At 50.7% G+C, this 19,742-nt stretch overlaps 1 protein-coding gene across 1 annotated transcript; it reads left to right on the forward strand.

Annotated features, from left to right (window-relative positions):
• The first annotated feature begins 1,131 nt into the window (after positions 1 to 1,131).
• On the forward strand, positions 1,132 to 19,727 carry LOC129714146 (calpain-9-like). The gene is made up of 18 exons (XM_055663639.1): positions 1,132 to 1,419; positions 2,780 to 2,849; positions 3,780 to 3,898; positions 5,483 to 5,616; positions 6,757 to 6,925; positions 7,795 to 7,866; positions 9,538 to 9,623; positions 10,276 to 10,347; positions 10,933 to 11,099; positions 11,283 to 11,455; positions 12,948 to 13,156; positions 13,875 to 13,914; positions 14,408 to 14,485; positions 15,391 to 15,451; positions 15,545 to 15,609; positions 17,486 to 17,554; positions 18,294 to 18,372; positions 19,082 to 19,727. Exons 1-18 carry the CDS (start codon positions 1,189 to 1,191, stop codon positions 19,204 to 19,206), a joined length of 2,019 nt encoding a protein of 672 aa, XP_055519614.1. The 5' UTR covers positions 1,132 to 1,188; the 3' UTR covers positions 19,207 to 19,727.
• Positions 19,728 to 19,742: the final 15 nt, after the last annotated feature.

Raw genomic sequence — 19,742 nt, forward strand, 5'->3', positions numbered from 1 at the left:
TCTCTCACACACATATGCGCACACACACCTTCACACAAGGCATTCCAACCATCTCGTGGCCTTAAAGCACAGGTCCTAAAAACATAGGAGGAGGCCATTCGGCCCTTTGAGCCAGCACCGCCATTCATTGTGATCATGGCTTATCGTCCCCTATCAATAACCCGTGCCTGCCTTCTCTTCATATCCCTTGACTCCACTAGCCCCTAGAACTCTATCTAACGCTCTCTTAAATCCATCCAGTGACGGCCTCTGTGGCAGGGAATTCTATAAATTCACAACTCTGGGTGAAAAGGTTTTTTCTCACCTCAGTCTTAAATGGCCTCCCTTTTATTCTAAGACTGTGGCCCCTGGTTCCGGACTCGCCCAACATTGGGACCATTTTTCCTGTATCTAGCTTGTCCAGTCCTTTTATAATTTTATATGTTTCTATTAGAGCCCCCTCATCCTTCAAAACTCCAGTGAATACAAGAACAGAACACAGGAACTGGCCCTTCTGTGCAGAACGTGAAATGTCATGGTGGTCGGCTTGTGTGTGTGGGGTGGGGAATGATGGTCACCGTGAACCAGAGGCTTAACTGGACTGACAGCATTAGTCGCCCAGGGACAAGAGTAGATTGGAAGTTACGTTGCCTGTGCGGAAACTAAATTGATTGCCTCAAAGCCCCTGCACATCTACAGGGGATGAGATGGAAGAATCTCCTGCTGAACGGACGTGCAGCTGCAACAACCTCCAGGACAAAGCCCCTAGTTGATGGCACACTCACTCCACCCCAGCTTCCTCCACCTTCAGCATGGTAGGGTTTGCACGTTCTCCCAATGACCACGCGGGTTTCCTCCGGGTGCTCTGGTTTCTCTGACAGAGAATCTCTCTAGCACCCTTTCCAACTTAATGACATCCAAATGGCTGGGACCATCTGAGTCTTTGCATTCTCCGAGCCAAACTTGGGGCTACAAATAGTGGTGAGGCTTTCAGGGTGTCGATCCGAAACGTCACCCATTCCTTCTCTCCAGAGATGCTGCCTGTCCCGCTGAGTTATTTCAGCATTTTGGGTCTATTCGCAGGGCAGGGCAGGCCTTGGCACATTGGGGAAAAGTTGCTCCACCCTCTCCCTGACGCGTTGCCGCACTTCCTGGTCTCTCTCCCTGCATAGGAAGGTAAGTTGGGAGGACGCTGCCTTTTGCACCATCATGTACCCTGTGCCCTGGAGCGGTGGCGACCGGAGGCCGGGATTCTACGGCAGCAGCTCGGTGCTGCTGAGAAACGCCAACGTTGTGCCCATTCCAGCTGGAGCTCCGAGTCCCGGGCCCGGACAAGGACTCTTTGAGGATCTGCACTTCCCTGCTGACAACTCCTCTCTGCATGGCCGCGGGCGTACTGCTCGCTTCAACACTCTCATCTCAGGCTGGAAGAGGCCACAGGTAAGTCAGAGACGGTGGGGACTTGCCCATCACCCTTGAAGAAGGCTCCCCCCGACCCCCGAAACATCACCTATCCATGTTCTCCAGAGGTACTGCCTCGCCCTCTGAGTTACTCCAGCAAAGATAGACACAAAACGCTGGAGTAACTCAGCGGGGCAGGCAGCATCTCTAGAGAGGAATATGTGACATTTCGGGTCGTCAGATATAATCGTTAATTGCTTAAAGCAAATACTAAACTTGCTTATTATTACAGACTCTTGGTCCAGATGGATTTAAGAGAGAGTTAGATAGAGCTCTAGGGGCTGGTGGAATCAAGGGATATGGGGAGAAGGCAGGCACGGGTTATTGATTGGGGACGATCAGTCATGATCACATTGAATGGCGGTGCTGGCTCGAAGGGCCGAATGGCCTCCTCCTGCACCTATTTTCTATGTTTCAGATCAAAGACAAGACATTACATGGAATAAATTGCATTCTAAAGCACAGTAAATTACTTAAATAAAATGCATTATTGGAGAAAGCGAAGTGTGCCTAACTTTATAATATTTTGGGAACAGGAAGTGGTAAGGAATGACAAGAAGTTGGAAAGTTGACAATAACTCGAAAACAGGAGGGGGGAAAGATTTGACCATCAATTTACACCATTTTGGGAATAGGGGTGGGGAGAGCATGGCAGGACTACCAAATAATAACAACTTGGGGACCAGAGGTTGGAAAGTGTAACAACAAGTTATAACAATTTAGGAAGAGGAGGGGGGATGAACTGGCTACTAATTTATAGCAATTTGATGAGGGGGGTGAGAGCAAGGGTATGACTGCCGATATATAGCAAAACACTCAGCGGGTCAGGCAGCACTTGTGGAGGGAATGGACAGGTAACATTTTGGGTTGGGACCCTTCCTTCTGATGGAGTAGTGGGGGTGGGGCAAAGTCCGGTAAGTGATAGGTGGATACAGGTGAGGCGGAGGCAGACCTCGGTACAAGTGACAATAAACTAAACTGACAAAGGCAGGAGATGAAAGGGTGCCAAATAAGGAGAGAAGAGAAATGTAAAGCCAGAGGGAGGGATATGGGTGAGGTGGGATGGGACCAGGGGGGAGGGGAAGGGGACGGAGGGGAAAAAGAGGAGGTGGGGGGAGTAAAAAGGAAATATGAGGTACGAAGAAGGGGACTGGACAAGGTAAGACACAAAGTGTTGGAGTAACTCAACGGTCAGGCAGCATCCTGGAGAACAAGGATAGTTGACGTTTTGGGTCGGGACCCTACTTCAGGCTTTTCATAGCTTGTATTGCCCCTGACGCAATTGCCAAGAGTCTCAGGCTGTAACATTTTCAAGCTGTACCTATCTTCTTATCAACAGGAAATCTGCGGCAGTCCTCAGTTTGTTGTTGATGGGACCACCAGGACGGACATCTGCCAGGGAGCATTGGGTGAGAGCATTGAACTGAGTCAAGTTGCAGCATTTACCTTGTGAGGATATCATGTTTAAGAAAGAACTGCAGATGCTGGAAAAATCGAAGGTAGACAAAAATTGTGGAGGAACTCAGCGGGCGAGGCAGCATCTATGGAGAGAAGGAATAGGCGATGTTTCGGGTCGTACAGGTGTGGGGGTTAACGTTCAGGGGTTGGACTGCATGTAGGAAGCTATTTCTGGATTTTAACCTCTTTGGTGCCTGGATGTGTTGGAAGAATGGGTGACGAGAGTCATCCTCCTGCTTGCTGCAATAGACAATAGACAATGGGTGCAGGAGTAGGGCATTCGGCCCTTCGAGCCAGCACTGCCATTCAATGGGATCATGGCTGATCATCCCCAATCAGTTCCCCGTTCCTGCCTTCTCCCCATATCCCGACTCCGCTATTTTTAAGAGCCCTATCTAGCTCTCTCTTGAAAGCATCCAGAGAAACTGCCTCCACCGCGCTCTGGGGCAGAGAATTCCACAGACTCACCACTCTCTGTGAGGAAAAAGTGTTTCCTCGTCTCCGTTCTAAATGGCTTACTCCTTATTCTTAAACTGTGGCCCCTGGTTCTGGAGTTCCACTCTTGAGGAGACTGCTATTCTGATTGGAGGGGGTGCAATACCACGCAGCAGGTACAGGTCGTCAACTCGTGAGGGTTCGAGACAGCCAGAGATGGTTCTGCATGCTGCGTTTAGCACCGGATCCAACTTCTTGCCGTGTGAAGAACGTTCCCAGGCTGGGCAGGCATATTCGGCTGCTGAATAGCATAGTGCAACTTTCCTGGATCTGATCCCCATTTAGAGTTGGCCACCTTGCTCAGGATGGTGTTTCTGGCTCCTGCCTTTGCTTTTGTCTTGATAACATGGTCTCTGGTCATTAAGGCACAGCCATCTTGTTCCCAGGTGACTGCTGGTTCTTGTCCGTCATTGCTTGCCTCAGCCTCAACAAAGATGTGATGAAGCAGGTGATCCCCCCAAACCAGGGATTCGGGACAGGCTACTCGGGGTATTTCCGCTTCAAGGTACGTTCTTGTCATTCTAAGACCAAAGCCCATAAGACATAGAAGAGTTCAGCCCATTGAATCTGCTCCGCCATTCAATCATGGGTGATCTATTTCTCCCTCTCAACACCACAATAGACAATAGGCGCAGGAGTAGGCCTTCGAGCCAGCACCACCATTCATGGCTGATCATCCACAATCAGTACCCCGTTCCTGCCTTCTCCCCATATCCCTTGACTCCGCTATCTTTAAGAGCCCTATCTAGCTCTCTCGTGAAAGCATCCAGAGAACCGGCCTCCACTGCCCTCTGAGGCAGAGAATTCCACAGACTCACAACTCTCTGTGTGAAAAAGTGTTTCCTCATCTCCGTTCTAAATGGACTACCCCTTATTCTTAAACTGTGGCCCCTTGGTCTGGACTCCCCCAACATCGAGAACATGTTTCCTGCCTCTAGCGTGTCCAAACCCTTAATAATCTTATAAGTTTCAATAAGATCCCCTCTCATCCTTCTAAATTCCAGAGTGTACAAGCCCAGGCGCTCCATTCTCTCAGTATATTCTCCTGCCGTCTCTCTGTCGTAAGCTTTGAAGCACTTTCTAATCAAGAACCTATCAATCTCCGCTTTAAAAATACCCAATGACTTGGCCTCCACCGCTGTCTGGGGCAATGGATTCCACAGATTCACCACCCTCTAAACAATTTCCCCCTCAGCTCCATTGTAAAGGGTATATCCTTTTATTCTGAAGTTGTGCCCTCAGTCCTAGACTCTCCCACTAGTAAAAATGTCCTCTCCACATCTTAATTGTCATCAATGTACCGGTGTCAACACTAAACTTTAGACACAAAATGCTGGAGTAACTCAGCGGGACAGGCAGTATCTCTGGATAGAAGGAATGGGTGACGTTTCGGGTCGAGACCCTCCTTCAGACTGAGAGTCGGGGGGGAGAGGAAGTGTAACGTGAAAACGAGACAAAGGGGTGGAGTTCAACGAAAATGTAGAACACATCCTTGTTAGCTAGGAGAAAGTAATAAACAAAGAAAACAGAGATAAAATGAAATTGGGGACCGTCAGACTCGTAGGAGAACTGGGAAGGGGGAAGGATGGAGAGAGAGGGAAAGCAAAGGTTAAGTCAATGTTCATACCACTGGGGTGTAAGCTGCCCAATGGAAATATGAGGTCCTGTTCCTCCAATTTGCACTGGACCTCACTGACAATGGAGGAGGCCCAGGACGGGAAGGGCAGTGTGGGGTTAGGAGGGAGAGTTCAAGTGTTTACCAAGTGTTTAAGAAGGAACTGCAGATGCTGGAAAATCGAAGGTAGACAAAAGTGCTGGAGAAACTCAGTGGGTGCAGCAGCATCTGTGGAGCGAAGGAAATAGGCAACGTTTCGGGCCGAAACCCTTCTTCAGACTGCAGTTGATGTTGTCTGCAGGAGAAGTTAACATGTTTGCATTATTAAATTGCTTCCCAGGGCAGGAGACGTAGGTTAGAATTCCATCCAGGATATAACATGTAGGTTGATGCTGCTGTGTTGCTTGCAGTAGGAATTGTCCTGGGTTGCGCCTGATGTTCTAACACTTTGCTTTGTCTTATTGCTTGCCCAAGTTCTGGCAGTACGGGCAGTGGGTGGAGGTGATAGTCGACGACCGGCTGCCCACCGTTGACACCAAGTTGGCCTTTCTCTACAGCAAGGACAACAATGAGTTCTGGAGCCCGCTCCTGGAGAAAGCTTATGCCAAGTAAGTGGACCCGATGGCCGCGGTGCTGCTGAATGCCCACAACATCAGCCTGGCCATAAACTACCTTTAATGTGGCTATAACCAACCCAGACATTCACATCACACACACTAAACTTGACATTGAGTCACAAAGGAAGACATTGAGCTGAGAGAGAATGGCGGGGAAGCCAGGCGACCCTCTGTGTGCTCGTCACAGAAGTGATTAGTACGGGTGTCAGGGGTTACGGGGATAATGGGATTAGGTGGGAGAGATAGATCAGCCATGATTGAATGGTGCAGTAGACTTGATGGGCCGAATGGCCTAATTCTCCTCCTATCACTTATGATCTTATGACCTAAGTCAAGGGTTCCCAACCTGTTGTAAATTTAACCCCAGGGGGTAAATTTGTTGATTGTGGATTTGTAGATATTTTTTCTCATTGACTGACTGTGTTTGGTTCTGGTATACCGGGATCTGTTCATCATTAGTTGTCCATAAATACGGGAAATAACATTGTTATCTGCTATTAAAGTTGCCAGGGGTAAACGGGACGAACAAGTTTGGGAACCCCTGAGCTAAGTGGATCTGCAATCACGCATTACATTCACTCCACTCTATGAAACCACTGCTCAAACAGCACTGGACAGTCATTCCCTTTTGTCATGTATCTGTACACTGTGGACGGCTCGATTGTAATCATGTGTAGTCTATCCACTGACTGGTTAGCACGCAACAAAAGCTTTTCACTGTACCTCAATACATGTGATAATAAACTAACCTGAACTCAACTTAAGAGAAGTGGTCAGAGAGAGGAGAGAGGAGGGAGGTGTTTACTGAGGGTGATTGAAGAAGTATTGGACACAAAGGGAGGATAATAGTCCCAGTTTAGTTTAGAGCCACAGCACGGAAACAGACCCTTCGGCCCACCGAGTCCGTGCTGACCAGCGATCCCCGCACTCTAACACTGTCCCACACGCAAGGGACAATTCTAAAGGCTCTGAAGAAGGGTCTCGACCCAAAACGTCACCCATTCCTTCTCTCCGGAGATGCTGCCTGTCGCGCTGAGTTACTCCAGCATTTTGTGTCTGTCAGTGCTTATTGCATTACAACGTGCCCCAGTTAACTGAGCCTCTCCTTCCTCTCTCCCCACTGCCCCACAGGCTGAAGGGCTGCTACGAGTCCCTGTACATCGGTTTCCCTCTGGAGGCCATGGTTGATCTCACGGGGGGAGTGCCAGAGTTGTTTCAGATCGACGAGATGCCCAAGAACCTTTGGAAGTTCCTGAAGAAACTCCTGGACAAAGGCTCCATCATCTGCTGTGCTAAGCCGGTGACTGCGAACAACATTTAATAAATAGTACGACACGATAGATACAATACGATTTATCCCAGGAGGGAAATTAATATGCCAACAGTCATAACACATAAAATACATGAAATTAAAGTGACAAGTGGAAAGGATTAAGGATGCGCAGATTGGGGAAGGGGGGAGGGGGGAGTCAGTCTCAGTCTACCCCACGACAGAAGGGGGAGTAGTTGTACAGTTTGATAGCCACAGAGGAAGAAGGATCAACTGTGGCGTTCTGTGCTGCATCTTGGTGGAACAAGTCTGTTGCTGAAGGTGCTCCTCAGGTTGACCAGTGTGTGAACACTGAGTAAGAGTGATTTTCTATTGGGGGATCTAGTTAATAGACAATAGACAATAGGTGCAGGAGTAGGCCATTTGGCCCTTCAAGCCAGCACCGCCATTCAATGTGATCATGGCTGATCATCCCCAATCAGTGTCCCGTTCCTGCCTTCTCCCCATATCCCCTGCGCTATTTTTAAGAGCCCTATCTAGCTCTCTTGAAAGCATCCAGAGAAGCTGCCTCCACCGTCCTCTGAGGCAGAGAATTCCACAGACTCACTACTCTCTGTGAGAAAAAGTGTTTCTTCGTCTCCGTTCTAAATGGCCTACTCCTTCTTAAACTGTGTGTGTGGCCCCTGGTTCTGGACTCGTCCAACATCGGGAACATGTTTCCTGTCTCTAGTGTGTCCAAGCCCTTAACAACAGGCAGAGATAGATAGATTCTTGATTAGTGCGGGTGTCGGGGGTTATGGGGGGGAAGGCAGGAGAGCGGGGTTCTATCAGACGGGGTGGCGGTTCTACCAATGACTCTATCAGACAGCTGACGTTTGAACTCTTTGTTCCCTGTGCAGGGTCCCGTGGGGGTATTGAGTGAACGAGGCATCATCTCTGGGCATGCGTACTCGGTGACAGGTGTTGACCAGGTGAGCCACTCCTGTTGCATGGACTGCATTTGTGTTAGTTGCAGAATGACTGCATGGGGGCTCCCTGCATCTTGCACCTGTGATTGAACGATCGAGGAGAGACCCTCTCACGTGTAGGAAGGAACTGCGGATGTGGGTTTACACCGAAGATAGACACAAAAGGCTGGAGTAACTCAGCGGGTCAGATTCAGATTCAGATTCAGATTCAATTTTAATTGTCATTGTCAGTGTATAGTACAGAGACAACGAAATGCATTTAGCATCTCCCTGGAAGAGCGACATAGCAAACGATTTGAATAAATAATAATAAGTGTCCGGGGGGGGGGGTGGTGATTGGCAGTCACCGAGGTACGTTGTTGAGTAGAGTGACAGCCGCCGGAAAGAAGCTGTTCCTCGACCTGCTGGTTCGGCAACGGAGAGACCTGTAGCGCCTCCCGGATGGTAGGAGGGTAAACAGTCCATGGTTGGGGTGAGAGCAGTCCTTGGCGATGCTGAGCGCCCTCCGCAGACAGCGCTTGCTTTGGACAGACTCAATGGAGGGGAGCGAGGAACCGGTGATGCGCGTTGGGCAATTTTCACCACCCCCTCTGCAATGCCTTCCGGTCGGAGACAGAGCAGTTGCCATACCATACTGTGATGCAGTTGGTAAGGATGCTCTCGATGGTGCAGCGGTAGAAGTTCACCAGGATCTGAGGAGACAGATGGACCTTCTTCAGTCTCCTCAGGAAGAAGAGACGCTGATGGGCCTTCTTGATCAGAGTAGAGGTATAGTGGGTCCAAGAGAGGGGTCAGGCAGCATCTCTGGAGAGAAGGAATGGGTGATGTTTCAGGTCGAGTCTGAAGCGTCACCCATTCCTTCTCTCCAGAGATGCTGCTTATCCCGCTGAGTTACTCCAGCATTTTGTGTCTACGGTGTAAACCCGCATCTGCAGTTCCTTCCTATACAAGTAGAAACAGGAGGTGGCCATTCTGCCCCTCAAACCCTGTCCACCATTCAACAAGATCCGGGATAATTTTCAGCTCAACGGCACAGTCCTGCACCAATCTCGTATCCCTGAATATACGCACCATGTCTGTGTGCAAATGTTACCCATGGAGTCTCTGTTAAATATTTCTCCTCTCACTGGAGCAGTACATTGATGCTGCATTACCGTGCCAGAGACCCCTGTTCGGTCCTGACCTCGGGTGCTGTCTTTCTGGAGTTTGCACGTTCTCTCTATGACCACGTGTGTTTCCTCTATGGGTGCTCCATTTTCCACCCACATCCCAAAGACGTGCAGGTTGTTAGATGAATTGGCTCTCTGTAAATAGCCCCTAATGTGCAGGAAGTGGGTGAGAAAGTGGGATAACATAGAACAAGTGTGAATGGGTGATTAATGGTTGGCATGGACTCGGTGGGCCGAAGGGCCTGCTTTCATCCTATATCTCTAAACTAAACTAAACGTTAAACCAATGCCCTCCGGTTGTCAACTTCCCTATCCTGGGGAAAAGACGGGAGGTCGCTCCTCAGCTCCCTACACTCCAGAGAAATAGGTCCCAGAGTGTCCAGCTTCTCCTTATATCACACGCCCTCCGGTCCAGCCAACACTCTGATGTACTCTTGCGTGCAACGTGCTTATGTTTGTGACGAGTTTGCGGACTGGTGATTGCCTTTATTTTGCGGCTTCCCAGGTTCAACAGCGGGCAGACCGTGTGGAGCTGGTGCGGGTCCGAAACCCCTGGGGTAGAGTGGAGTGGAATGGAGCCTGGAGTGACGGGTAAGGAGGGAGAAAGAGAGAGTATCAGAGTGCAAAGGAGAGTGCCCTAAGAGCTAAATCTAACTCTCTCTTGAATACATCAGAGATTGTGTCATTATGATGCTGTAAATCATGCCGATTGGGCCATAAACATTCTGTTTGTTCTCCTGACACAATAGACAATAGGTGCAGGAGGAGGCCATTCGGCCCTTCGAGCCAGCACTGCCATTCATGTGATCATGGCTGATCATCCACAATCAGTGCCCCGTTCCTTCCTTCTCCCCGTATCCCCTGACTTCGCTATTTTTAAGAGCCCTATCTAGCTCTCTCTTGAAAGCGTCCAGAGAAGGCAGGAATGGGGTACTGATTGGGGATGATCAGCCATGATCACATTGATTTGCGGTGCTGGCTCGAAGGGCCAAATGGCCTACTCCTGCACCTATTGTCTATTGTCTATTATTGTCTATCCCATCTACACTAGTCCCACCAGCCCGCGTGTGGCCCATATCCCTCCAAACCTGTCCCAGCCATGCACCTGTCCAAATGTTTCTTTAACGTTGCAATAGTCCCTGCCTCAACCACCTCCTCTGGCAGTTTGTTCCATGCACCCACTTATCTTTGTGTGAAAACCCTTTGTATCTGAATGGAAAGATGTTCTTTGTCCCTTCGGCAGGTCCACAGAGTGGAGCACGGTCTCAGACAAACACCGTCCACAGACCGTACACCTGGAGGATGGAGAGTTTTGGTAAGAACCTCTGCTCGCCTCCCACTAACCATCCTCCCTTCTCCAGCCCCACTCCTTACTAGCTCGTCGCAAACACCACTGAGATCCGAGCTCATTCACTTGGGGATGTGGAGGCAGCTTTGCCAGATCTGATCTGATGGTTGGGGGCACAAAGGTTAAACTCACTGATGGACACGAAGAGCTGGAGTAACTCAGCAGGTCAGGCAACATCTCTGAAGTACATGGGTAGGCGATGTTTTGGGTTGGGACCCTTCTTCACACTGAAGAAGTTGTCTTCCCTTGAGTCTAAAGAGGATCCCGACCTGGAGGGAACGAATGGGTGACGTTTTGGACCGGACTTCTTCAGACTCCAGAGATGCTGCCTGTACCACTGAGTTACTCAAGCATGTTGTGTCTATTTGAAGTGTCTGCATGTGCATGTGCGGTTCCGTACTCCTACTGTTGTAGATTGTATGAAAGGTTTGGCGAGCTCATGATATCCTAACTGCAGCGTTTCAGGTCGGGACCCATCTTCACGTGTGTGTGTGTGTGTGTGTGTGTGTTTTTCCCCTCCCTGACCTTGCCCTCTGTGTCTGCTTTCACAAGGATGTCCGTTGAAGACTTCAAGAGTAACTTTGGCTCTGTGGAGATCTGCCACGTGAGCCTGGAGCAGCTCTCCAATGCCGAGGGGAAGCTGAAGCCCTGGGTACAGATGGTTTATGAGGGTCGCTGGGTTCGAGGCTTCTCGGCTGGAGGCAACCTACGCCACAAAGGTAGGGTGTCTATTTATCTATGTCTCTCTTCTGGTTCTGTGCCGCTGCAGGCTGCATCCATGCTCCTAGCCTCTCCGCGCGGCGCCCTATCAGCTTAAGCCCCCGGCTGCTACAAAGCTTTTCCCTGTACCTCGGTACAGGTGACCATAAACTAAACTGGACCCCGCGGCCTGTTGCTTGCAGACAAGTACTACTGGATGAACCCGCAGTTCAAACTCACCCTGTACGAGGAGGACGATGACCCCGATGACTCCGCGGTGAGCTGCACCTTCCTAGTGGCCCTGGCGCAGAAGCATAGGCGGAGGATGCAGCTGGCGGGAGCCGGCTTCCTGTTCATCGGCTTTGACGTCTTCCAGGTGAGCTCTTCCACTCCACCTCCCCCTCTCCCCACATGCCACCTAACCCCTCACACCATACTGGCCCTATTTCCTTCCCCCCCCCCCATCCCCACTCCACCTCCCCCGGCTCCCCTACCTTAAGCCCCCCCCTCTCCTCAAACGCCACCTACCCCCCTACCCATGCCTCCACCTCCCCCCTCCCCCCCCACCACCCCCCCCCTCCCCACTCCACCTCCCCCCTCCCCCTCTCCTCAAACGCCACCTACCCCCTACCCATGCCTCCCCCTCCCCACTCCACCTCCCCCCTCCCCCCCTCTCCTCAAACGCCACCTACCCCCCTACCCATGCCTCCACCCCCCCCCTCCCCCCCCTCCCCACTCCACCTCCCCCCCTCCCCCACCACCTCCCCCTCCCCCCCCCCCCCCCCCCCCCCCCCCCCCCCCCCCCCCCCCCCCCCCCCCCCCCCCCCCCCCCCCCCCCCCCCCCCCCCCCCCCCCTCCCCCCCCCCCCCCCCCCCCCCACTCCACCTCCCCCCTCCCCCACCTCCCTCCCCCTCCCCCCTCCCCTACCACCTCCCCCTCTCCTCAACGCCACCTACCCCCTACCCATGCCTCCACCTCCCCCCCGCCCCACCCCCTCCCCCTCCCCCTCCCCCCCCCCCTCCCCCTACCCCCCCTACCCCCCCCCTCTCCTCAAACGCCACCTACCCCCCTACCCATCCTCCACCTCCCCCCTCCCCCACCCACCTCCCCCTCCCCACTCCACCTCCCCCCCTCCCCCTCTCCTCAAACGCCCACCTACCCCCTACCCACGTCCCACCCACCTCCCCCCTCCCCCCCCCCTCCCCACTCCCCACCTCCCCACCTCCCCCCTCCCCCCTCCCCCTACCCCTCCCCTCTCCTCAAACGCCACCTACCCCCCTCCCCATACCTCCCCCCCCCCCCACCACCTCACCCCTCTCCCCAAACACCACCTACCCCCTCCCCCTCCCCCCTCCACCCACATGCCACCTCCCCCCTCTCCCCACACCCAACCTAACCCCTCCCACCACACGACACGATTGTTCCCGATGTTAGGGAAGTCCAGGACAAGGGGTCACAGCTTAAGGATAAAGGGGAAATCCTTTAAAACCGAGATGAGGAGAACTTTTTTCACACAGAGAGTGGTGAATCTCTGGAACTCTCTGCCACAGAGGGTAGTTGAGGCCACACACAGTTCATTGGCTATATTTAAGAGGGAGTTAGATGTGGCCCTTGTGGCTAAGGCGATCAGGGGGTATGGAGAGAAGGCAGGTACGGGATACTGAGTTGGATGATCAGCCATGATCATATTGAATGGCGAATGGTGCAGGCTCGAAGGGCCGAATGGCCTCTACTCCTGCACCTAATTTCTATGTTTCTATGACACCTACCCCCCTACCCTCGCCTCCCCCTCCCCACACACGCCACTTCCGCTATCCCCCCCTGCCACCTCCCTCCTACCCACCTCTCTGCCTCTGTCCTGACTGCAGGGAGACCCAGCCAGAGCCTACTTGACGCAGGAGGATCTGCGGGCAGCAGTGCCGGTGCTGTCCACCAAGGAGCACAAGGACAGCAGTGAAGTGTCCCTGCGCGGCTGCCTCCCCCCGGGCCACTACTTCATCGTCCCGTCCACCGTCAACCCCAACGAGGAGGGCGAGTTCCTCCTGCGAGTCTTCACCGAGAAGGGGAACCGGGCTGCGTAAGCAAGGGCCTCCTCGCCCCAGAACTGGGATGCCGAGAATCGCTGGAGGGGTGGGGGGGGAGGGGGGGGAAGAGGAAAAGACTCTCGCCTGGGCTTGAGGAGAGGTTGCACAATCTGGGGCCTCCTCTTTGGAGACGAAGCTGAGGGGTGAACTTCACCTGGACAGGTGCACGGATAGGACAGGTTTAGAGAGATATGGGCCAAGCAGGCAAGTGGGACTAGTGTAGATGGGACATGTTGGTCGGTATGGGCAAGTTGGGCCGAAGGGCCTGTTTCCACACACGTGCCTCTTTCGAGGTGTACAAGGTCGTGAGGGGCATAGATAAAGTGAACGCTCACAGTCTTTTCCCCAGGGTAGCGCATTCTAAAACTAGAGGGCGTAGACTTATGGTGAAGAGAGATTTAAGAGAGACCTCAGGAGGGCAGGCCGTATTTGGATTGAGCTGCCAGAGCAAGCTGTGGAAGCAGTTTTATAAGACATTTGGACAGATATACGGATAAGAAGGGTTTGGGGAGCTGTGGGTCAATGATTTAAAGGGGCAAATTCAAGCAAATGGGGAGAGTCTACTAAGCCAGCTTGGTGGGTATGCTGGAGAAACTCAGCACACGCGCACACACAGCAGTGACTTTAATTCTGACCCATCAGTCAACAAAACATGCACTGGCCTTTCACAAATCAGTATGGAGGTATTAACTTGATCCTTCTGTCTTCTAGACCGGTGGAGAGGAATATGCTGGCAACCGACAGCCCACAGGCAAGTGGGGAGATGGATGTTTGTTTATTTGTGTGTGTGTGAATGTGTACCGAGATACAGTGAAAAACATTTGTTTGCTTCTCTCCAGTCAAATCACATAATACACGAGTACAATCAGGTCGTACACAAGTACAGCAGGGAGCGTAAAGAGATTATACAAAGAGTCGAGAGTGTTTTATTGTCTCATGTCCCAGATTGAACAATGAAATACTTACCTGCAGAATGCCAGTGTGCAAAGTGTAGTTTTATGGCATTAACAGTTACAGAGGAAAAGCGCAAGGTCTGATAATGAGGTAGGTTGGAAGATCGGGACGACACCCTAGCTTATGGAAGGACTGTTCAGTAGTCTGATAGTTCAGTAGTGGGGCAGAAGCTGTTCATGAATCTGGTGGTGTGTGCTTTCAGGTTTGTGTATCTTCTGTCCGATGGGAGTGTGGAGAAGGGGGAATGACCAATGTGAAAACGTTGATCATCTTTAATCCTCTATCTCCAGGTTGTGCCTGACCTTGCCTACTGTCCACTCCCCTCTGCTGAAGATTCCAGGGACCTGTTTGACAAGTATTGTGGGCCGGTGAGTTTGCGTTCATTTGATCCTGTCATTCCCTCTTGCTCTCTTGCGGACTTGCTGCCTTCTACTTCTGCGGACTTGTGATGAAGCCTTGCTCCTAATCCAAGGTAACAACCAAGGTGGCTGCCCGGCCGGGTGGGGTGGTAGATATCATGTATCAAGGCCTCTGGTAGTCTGTTCATCCAGGGCTGGCAACCTTTGGAATGGAGGAAAAAATCAAACGATCCAACCGTTTCTGAAATTTATTGCTGCTGGACAGGCCAATCTTCAACATTTAATATTCCAGCATCCGTTTAATGCAGCTTTCTTCAAGGTGTTACATAGTAGAAAGTTTATACAAGATCATGAAGGGTATAAGTGAAGTGAACACTCACTGTTTTTTGCCCAAGGTAGACTATTCTAAAATCAAGAGTGCATCGGCTAAGTGTGAAGGGGGGAGAGATTTTGGAAATGTCACCTATTTTTCTCCAGAGATGCTGCCTGACCTGCTGTTACTGCAGCATTTTGTGTCCTCTGTTGGGCCATTTGCATGCCTGATAATTAGTTTCAGTGGGTAGAGATATGTGGATTAATTCTGTGTAAGAAAGAACTGCAGATGCTGGTGTAAATCGAAGGTAGACACAAAATGCTGGAGTAACTCAGCGGATCAGGCAGCATCTCCGGAGAGAACGAATGGGCGCCGTTTCGTAGTGGAGTGGACAAAATGTGTAAGAAAGAACTGCAGATGCTGGTTTAAATCGGAGGTATGGAGTGGAGTCGCCCATTCCTTCTCTCCAGATATGCTGCCTCACCCGCTGAGTTACTCCAGCATTTTGTGTCTACCTGTGTATCAATTGGATGGAGGTCAATCTCATGCATGTCAGAGCTGCATTTTATCATTTCCTGAAGTTCCCTTGCTGTTCTTGCAGGACGAGGCCATATCAGCGTTGGAGCTGCAGAAACTCCTGCGGGAGATATTGCAGAAAACCGGTAAGCATGCCAGGGGAAACCAAGCTTACAAGAACACAAGTCTTTCATTTCAGTGAAGTGTTGCAGTCAACTCTTGTCTCCTTTTCTCTCCAGCTCTCAGTGAGAAGTGGGATCACTTTGGCCTGGATGCCTGCAAGAGCCTCATTACCCTGACAGATGTATCCTTCTGCGGAGTTGGAAGCCCCTGTGTGGTCAGGGCAGGGTGGGATGTTTGGTTTAGTTTAGAGAGATTTTGTTTAGAGAAACAGGCCCTTTCGGCCCACCGGGTCCGCGCCGACCAGCGATCCCCGCACATTAACACTATCCCATACCCACTAGGGACAAGTTTTACATTTACCAAGCCAATTAACCTACAAACCTGTGCGTCTTTGGAGTGTGGGAGGAAACCGAAGATTTCAGAGAAAACCCACGCAGGTCACGGGGAGAACGTACAAACTCCATACAGACAGCACCCGGAGTCAGGATGGAACCCGGGTCTCCGGCGCTGTGAGGCAGCAACTCTACCGCTGCGCCACCGTGCTGCGGAGACACTGCTGGTGGTAGTGTCCTGTCCTTCCCCCTTTCACCCCCTCTTAGACTGGACCAAGCTTCCTCGAAGATCGCCTGTTGCTTGTGAGCCTGGATTTTACAACCGGCCGATCATTTATTCTCAGTTAGAAACAAGGAACCGCAGGCGCTGGTTTGCATGGAAAAAAAGACACCGAGTGCTGGAGTAACTCAGCGGGTCAGGAAGCATCTCAGGAGAACATGGATAGATGACGTTTCGCGTCAGGTCTGAAGAAGGGTCCCAACCCAAAACGTCACCTATCCATGTTCTCCACAGATGCTGCCTGACCTGCTAAATTACTCCAGCACTCTGTGAAATGTCACCTATCCATGTTCCCCACAGATGCTGCCTGACCCGCTGAGTTACTCCAGCACTCTGTGAAATGTCACCTATCCATGTTCTCCACAGATGCTGCCTGACCCGCTGAGTTACTCCAGCACTCTGTGAAACGTCACCTATCCATGTTCTCCACAGATGCTGCCTGACCCGCTGAGTTACTCCAGCACTCTGTGAAACATCACCTATCCATATTCCCCACAGATGCTGCCTGACCCGCTGAGTTATTCCAGCACTCTGTGAAACGTCACCTATCCATGTTCTCCTAAGATGCTGCCTGACCCGCTGAGTTACTCTAGCACTCTGTGAAACGTCACCTATCCATGTTCTCCACAGATGCTGCCTGACCCGCTGAGCTACTCCAGCACTCTGTGAAACGTCACCTATCCATGTTCCCCACAGATGCTGCCTGACCCGCTGAGTTACTCCAGCACTCTGTGAAACATCACCTATCCATGTTCCCCACAGATGCTGCCTGACCCGCTGAGTTACTCCAGCACTCTGTGAAACGTCACCTATCCATGTTCTCCACAGATGCTGCCTGACCCGCTGAGCTACTCCAGCACTCTGTGAAACGTCACCTATCCATGTTCCCCACAGATGCTGCCTGACCCGCTGAGTTACTCCAGCACTCTGTGAAACATCACCTATCCATGTTCCCCACAGATGCTGCCTGACCCGCTGAGTTACTCCAGCACTCTGTGAAACGTCACCTATCCATGTTCTCCTAAGATGCTGCCTGACCCGCTGAGTTACTCCAGCACTCTGTGAAACGTCACCTATCCATGTTCCCCACAGATGCTGCCTGACCCGCTGACCCGCTGAGTTACTTCAGCACGCTGTGTCTTTGTTCATTTGCAGGTTTCTACCTTCTAAAAATGCTGGAAGTTAATTGCACAGGAAGACTTCTCCACTGACACTGTCCTTTTAACTGATGAACTTTTGCTTGCTCTCCAGTCTAGGAATGAAATGCTCTCTCCCTCCCCTTAATGCAAGGTCATCTGCATTAATTAATGCAAATATATGCGACTACATCAAACACGGTTGCCTTGCCCACAACAAACATGGCCGACAAGATACTCTAACTGTTCACCACAGAATCCCATTGTATTTAGCTGGTAATCAAACAATTCCTTAACCAGTATAAACAGATCAATGGGTTTGGAAAAATGAGATTTGAGGGATTCAGTAACCTCTGGAGCAAAATCTGCCATTGGACAGTGAGTATTGGTGAATGATCGTTACCCTGTTTAATTTCTACTTTTTTCCGAGGTTCTTATCACAGGTCATCAAATGTTAACTGTCTTTCCCTGCGAACAGGCGCTGAATGTTCTGTGTATTTGCAGCATTTTCTAATGTTTTTTTAATATCAGTCAGAAGGTTCTGTTTTAAGAAGTTGTATTTTGTCTGATATTGAATTATTTTTTCTGATGATGGGCATACAAGAGGGTTTACTTTAGTTTAGTATAGAGATACAGCGCGGAAACAGGCCCTTTTGCCCACCGGGTCTGTGCCGACCAGCGATCCCTATCTAACACTAACACTATCCTACAACACAAATTTTACATTTACCAAGTCAGTTAACCTACAAACCTGTATGTCTTTGGAGTGTGGGAGGAAACCGAAGATCTCGGAGAAAACCTACGCAGATCATGGGGAGAACGTACAAACTCCATACAGCCAGCACCCGTAGTCGGGATCAAACCCGGGTCTCCGGCGTTGCATTCGCTGTCAGGCAGCAACTCTACCGCTGCGCCACCGTGACCGGCCTTAGATTGATTTACAATGATATGGAATACAAACCTATGATCTGCAGCTCATCCCTTAATTTGGGAAATGCTGGCGGATGATGTAAATTGAGCACTTACCTCTGCAAATTCTGCACGGGTTTATTTATTTGCATTCCTCAAGATGTCACGACATGTCCCAGCCTATTTGTGTTTATGCTGTTTTCTCCAGCAAGTCTTCAGTCGGTTCGATAAGAATGGATCAGGGACCATGGACAGTCAAGAGATGTTCACAGCCATCCAGGCAGCAGGTGAGGTGGGAGAGACATCTGTGGTCCTGCTTCATCCCTGCCACCAGATAGAATAGAATAGTTTCTTTATTGTCATTGTAACATGGGCCATGTACAACGAAATTTAAAATGTCAGCCAGTCAGTGCAGCATTCAAACATTTCTAAAGCTAACGAAACATCCACGGTAAAATATTAAAGATAAACAACTAAAATAAATATCACGGACAAAGCAGATACACCATGTTTAGTTTGGTTGCAAGATACAGCATGGAAATAGGCACTTCGGCCCACCGTGTCCACTCTGAATGAATGAATTAATGAATGAAAACTTTGTCATTCAGATATACACCTAGACACAGTGCACCTTGAACGAAATTTCGTTGCATCTGACCACAATCACGCAGTTTCGTCCCGAAACGTTGCCTATTTCCTTCGTCCCATAGATGCTGCTGCACCCGCTGAGTTTCTCCAGCACTTTTGTCTACCTTCGATTTTCCAGCATCTGCAGTTCCTTCTTAAACACATAGATCTCTGGCACGTTGAGGCAGCAGCTTCCCCTTCTGCACCACCAGGAGCTTATACCTAAATTAACAGAACCCCGGCAGTCTTTGTCGGGTGGACGAGGGGGTGGGGCAAATCCAGAGAGTGTGGGGCACGTCACACTAACGAGCATACACACTGCCAATATTCTAGCCACGCTTTGTCTTCATGTTTGACTATGTTCCCTAGGATTCCAGGTGGATGAGTTCTTGATGCAGCTTGTTGGCTTGAGGTACGCGGACCCTGATCTCACCCTCAGTTACGTGAACTTTATTTGCTGCCTGACCAAGCTCGACACCATGATCCGTGAGTAATTTGTACTTTCCCTTCTTATCCAACATAGACTGGGAGCCTCCAAGACCCTAACATGGACTGGTGGCAACAATCCAAAGTCACCTGAGCCGCTGTTATATTGTCTTGTGTATCAGTTTAAAGAAGAATGGTGAATTACTTCTTAAAAATACCAATAATACCTGGGTTAGACACTTTGTATCAAAGATCCTACAGCGAGCAAGATCGTCCACTCGACGAAAAAGACGTGGTACGGTCATGGGCAGATTCGCGGGTAATTTTCGGGCCCCATTTCCGTAACCGACTTCCGTCTCCGCACCAAAGATCCCGTAGCGGAGCAAAGATACTAGTGCGGAGACGGAAGCCGGTTACGGAAACATCCTCGTAAAAATCAAAGTTCTTTGGTAAAAATCTTCCCCTCATTTTCAGAATTATAATTTATTAACACAAACTGTTCCCCCGCAACGTTGATTACACTGCGGGTCGGGTCGGGTTACTGAAATGGATGAAAAAAAGGCCCGTTGCGTACTACACGTCAGCATATTTAGCAGGAGTGGTC

The sequence above is a fragment of the Leucoraja erinacea genome, chromosome 38, assembly GCF_028641065.1.
Source record: "Leucoraja erinacea ecotype New England chromosome 38, Leri_hhj_1, whole genome shotgun sequence".
NCBI lineage: Eukaryota > Metazoa > Chordata > Chondrichthyes > Rajiformes > Rajidae > Leucoraja > Leucoraja erinaceus.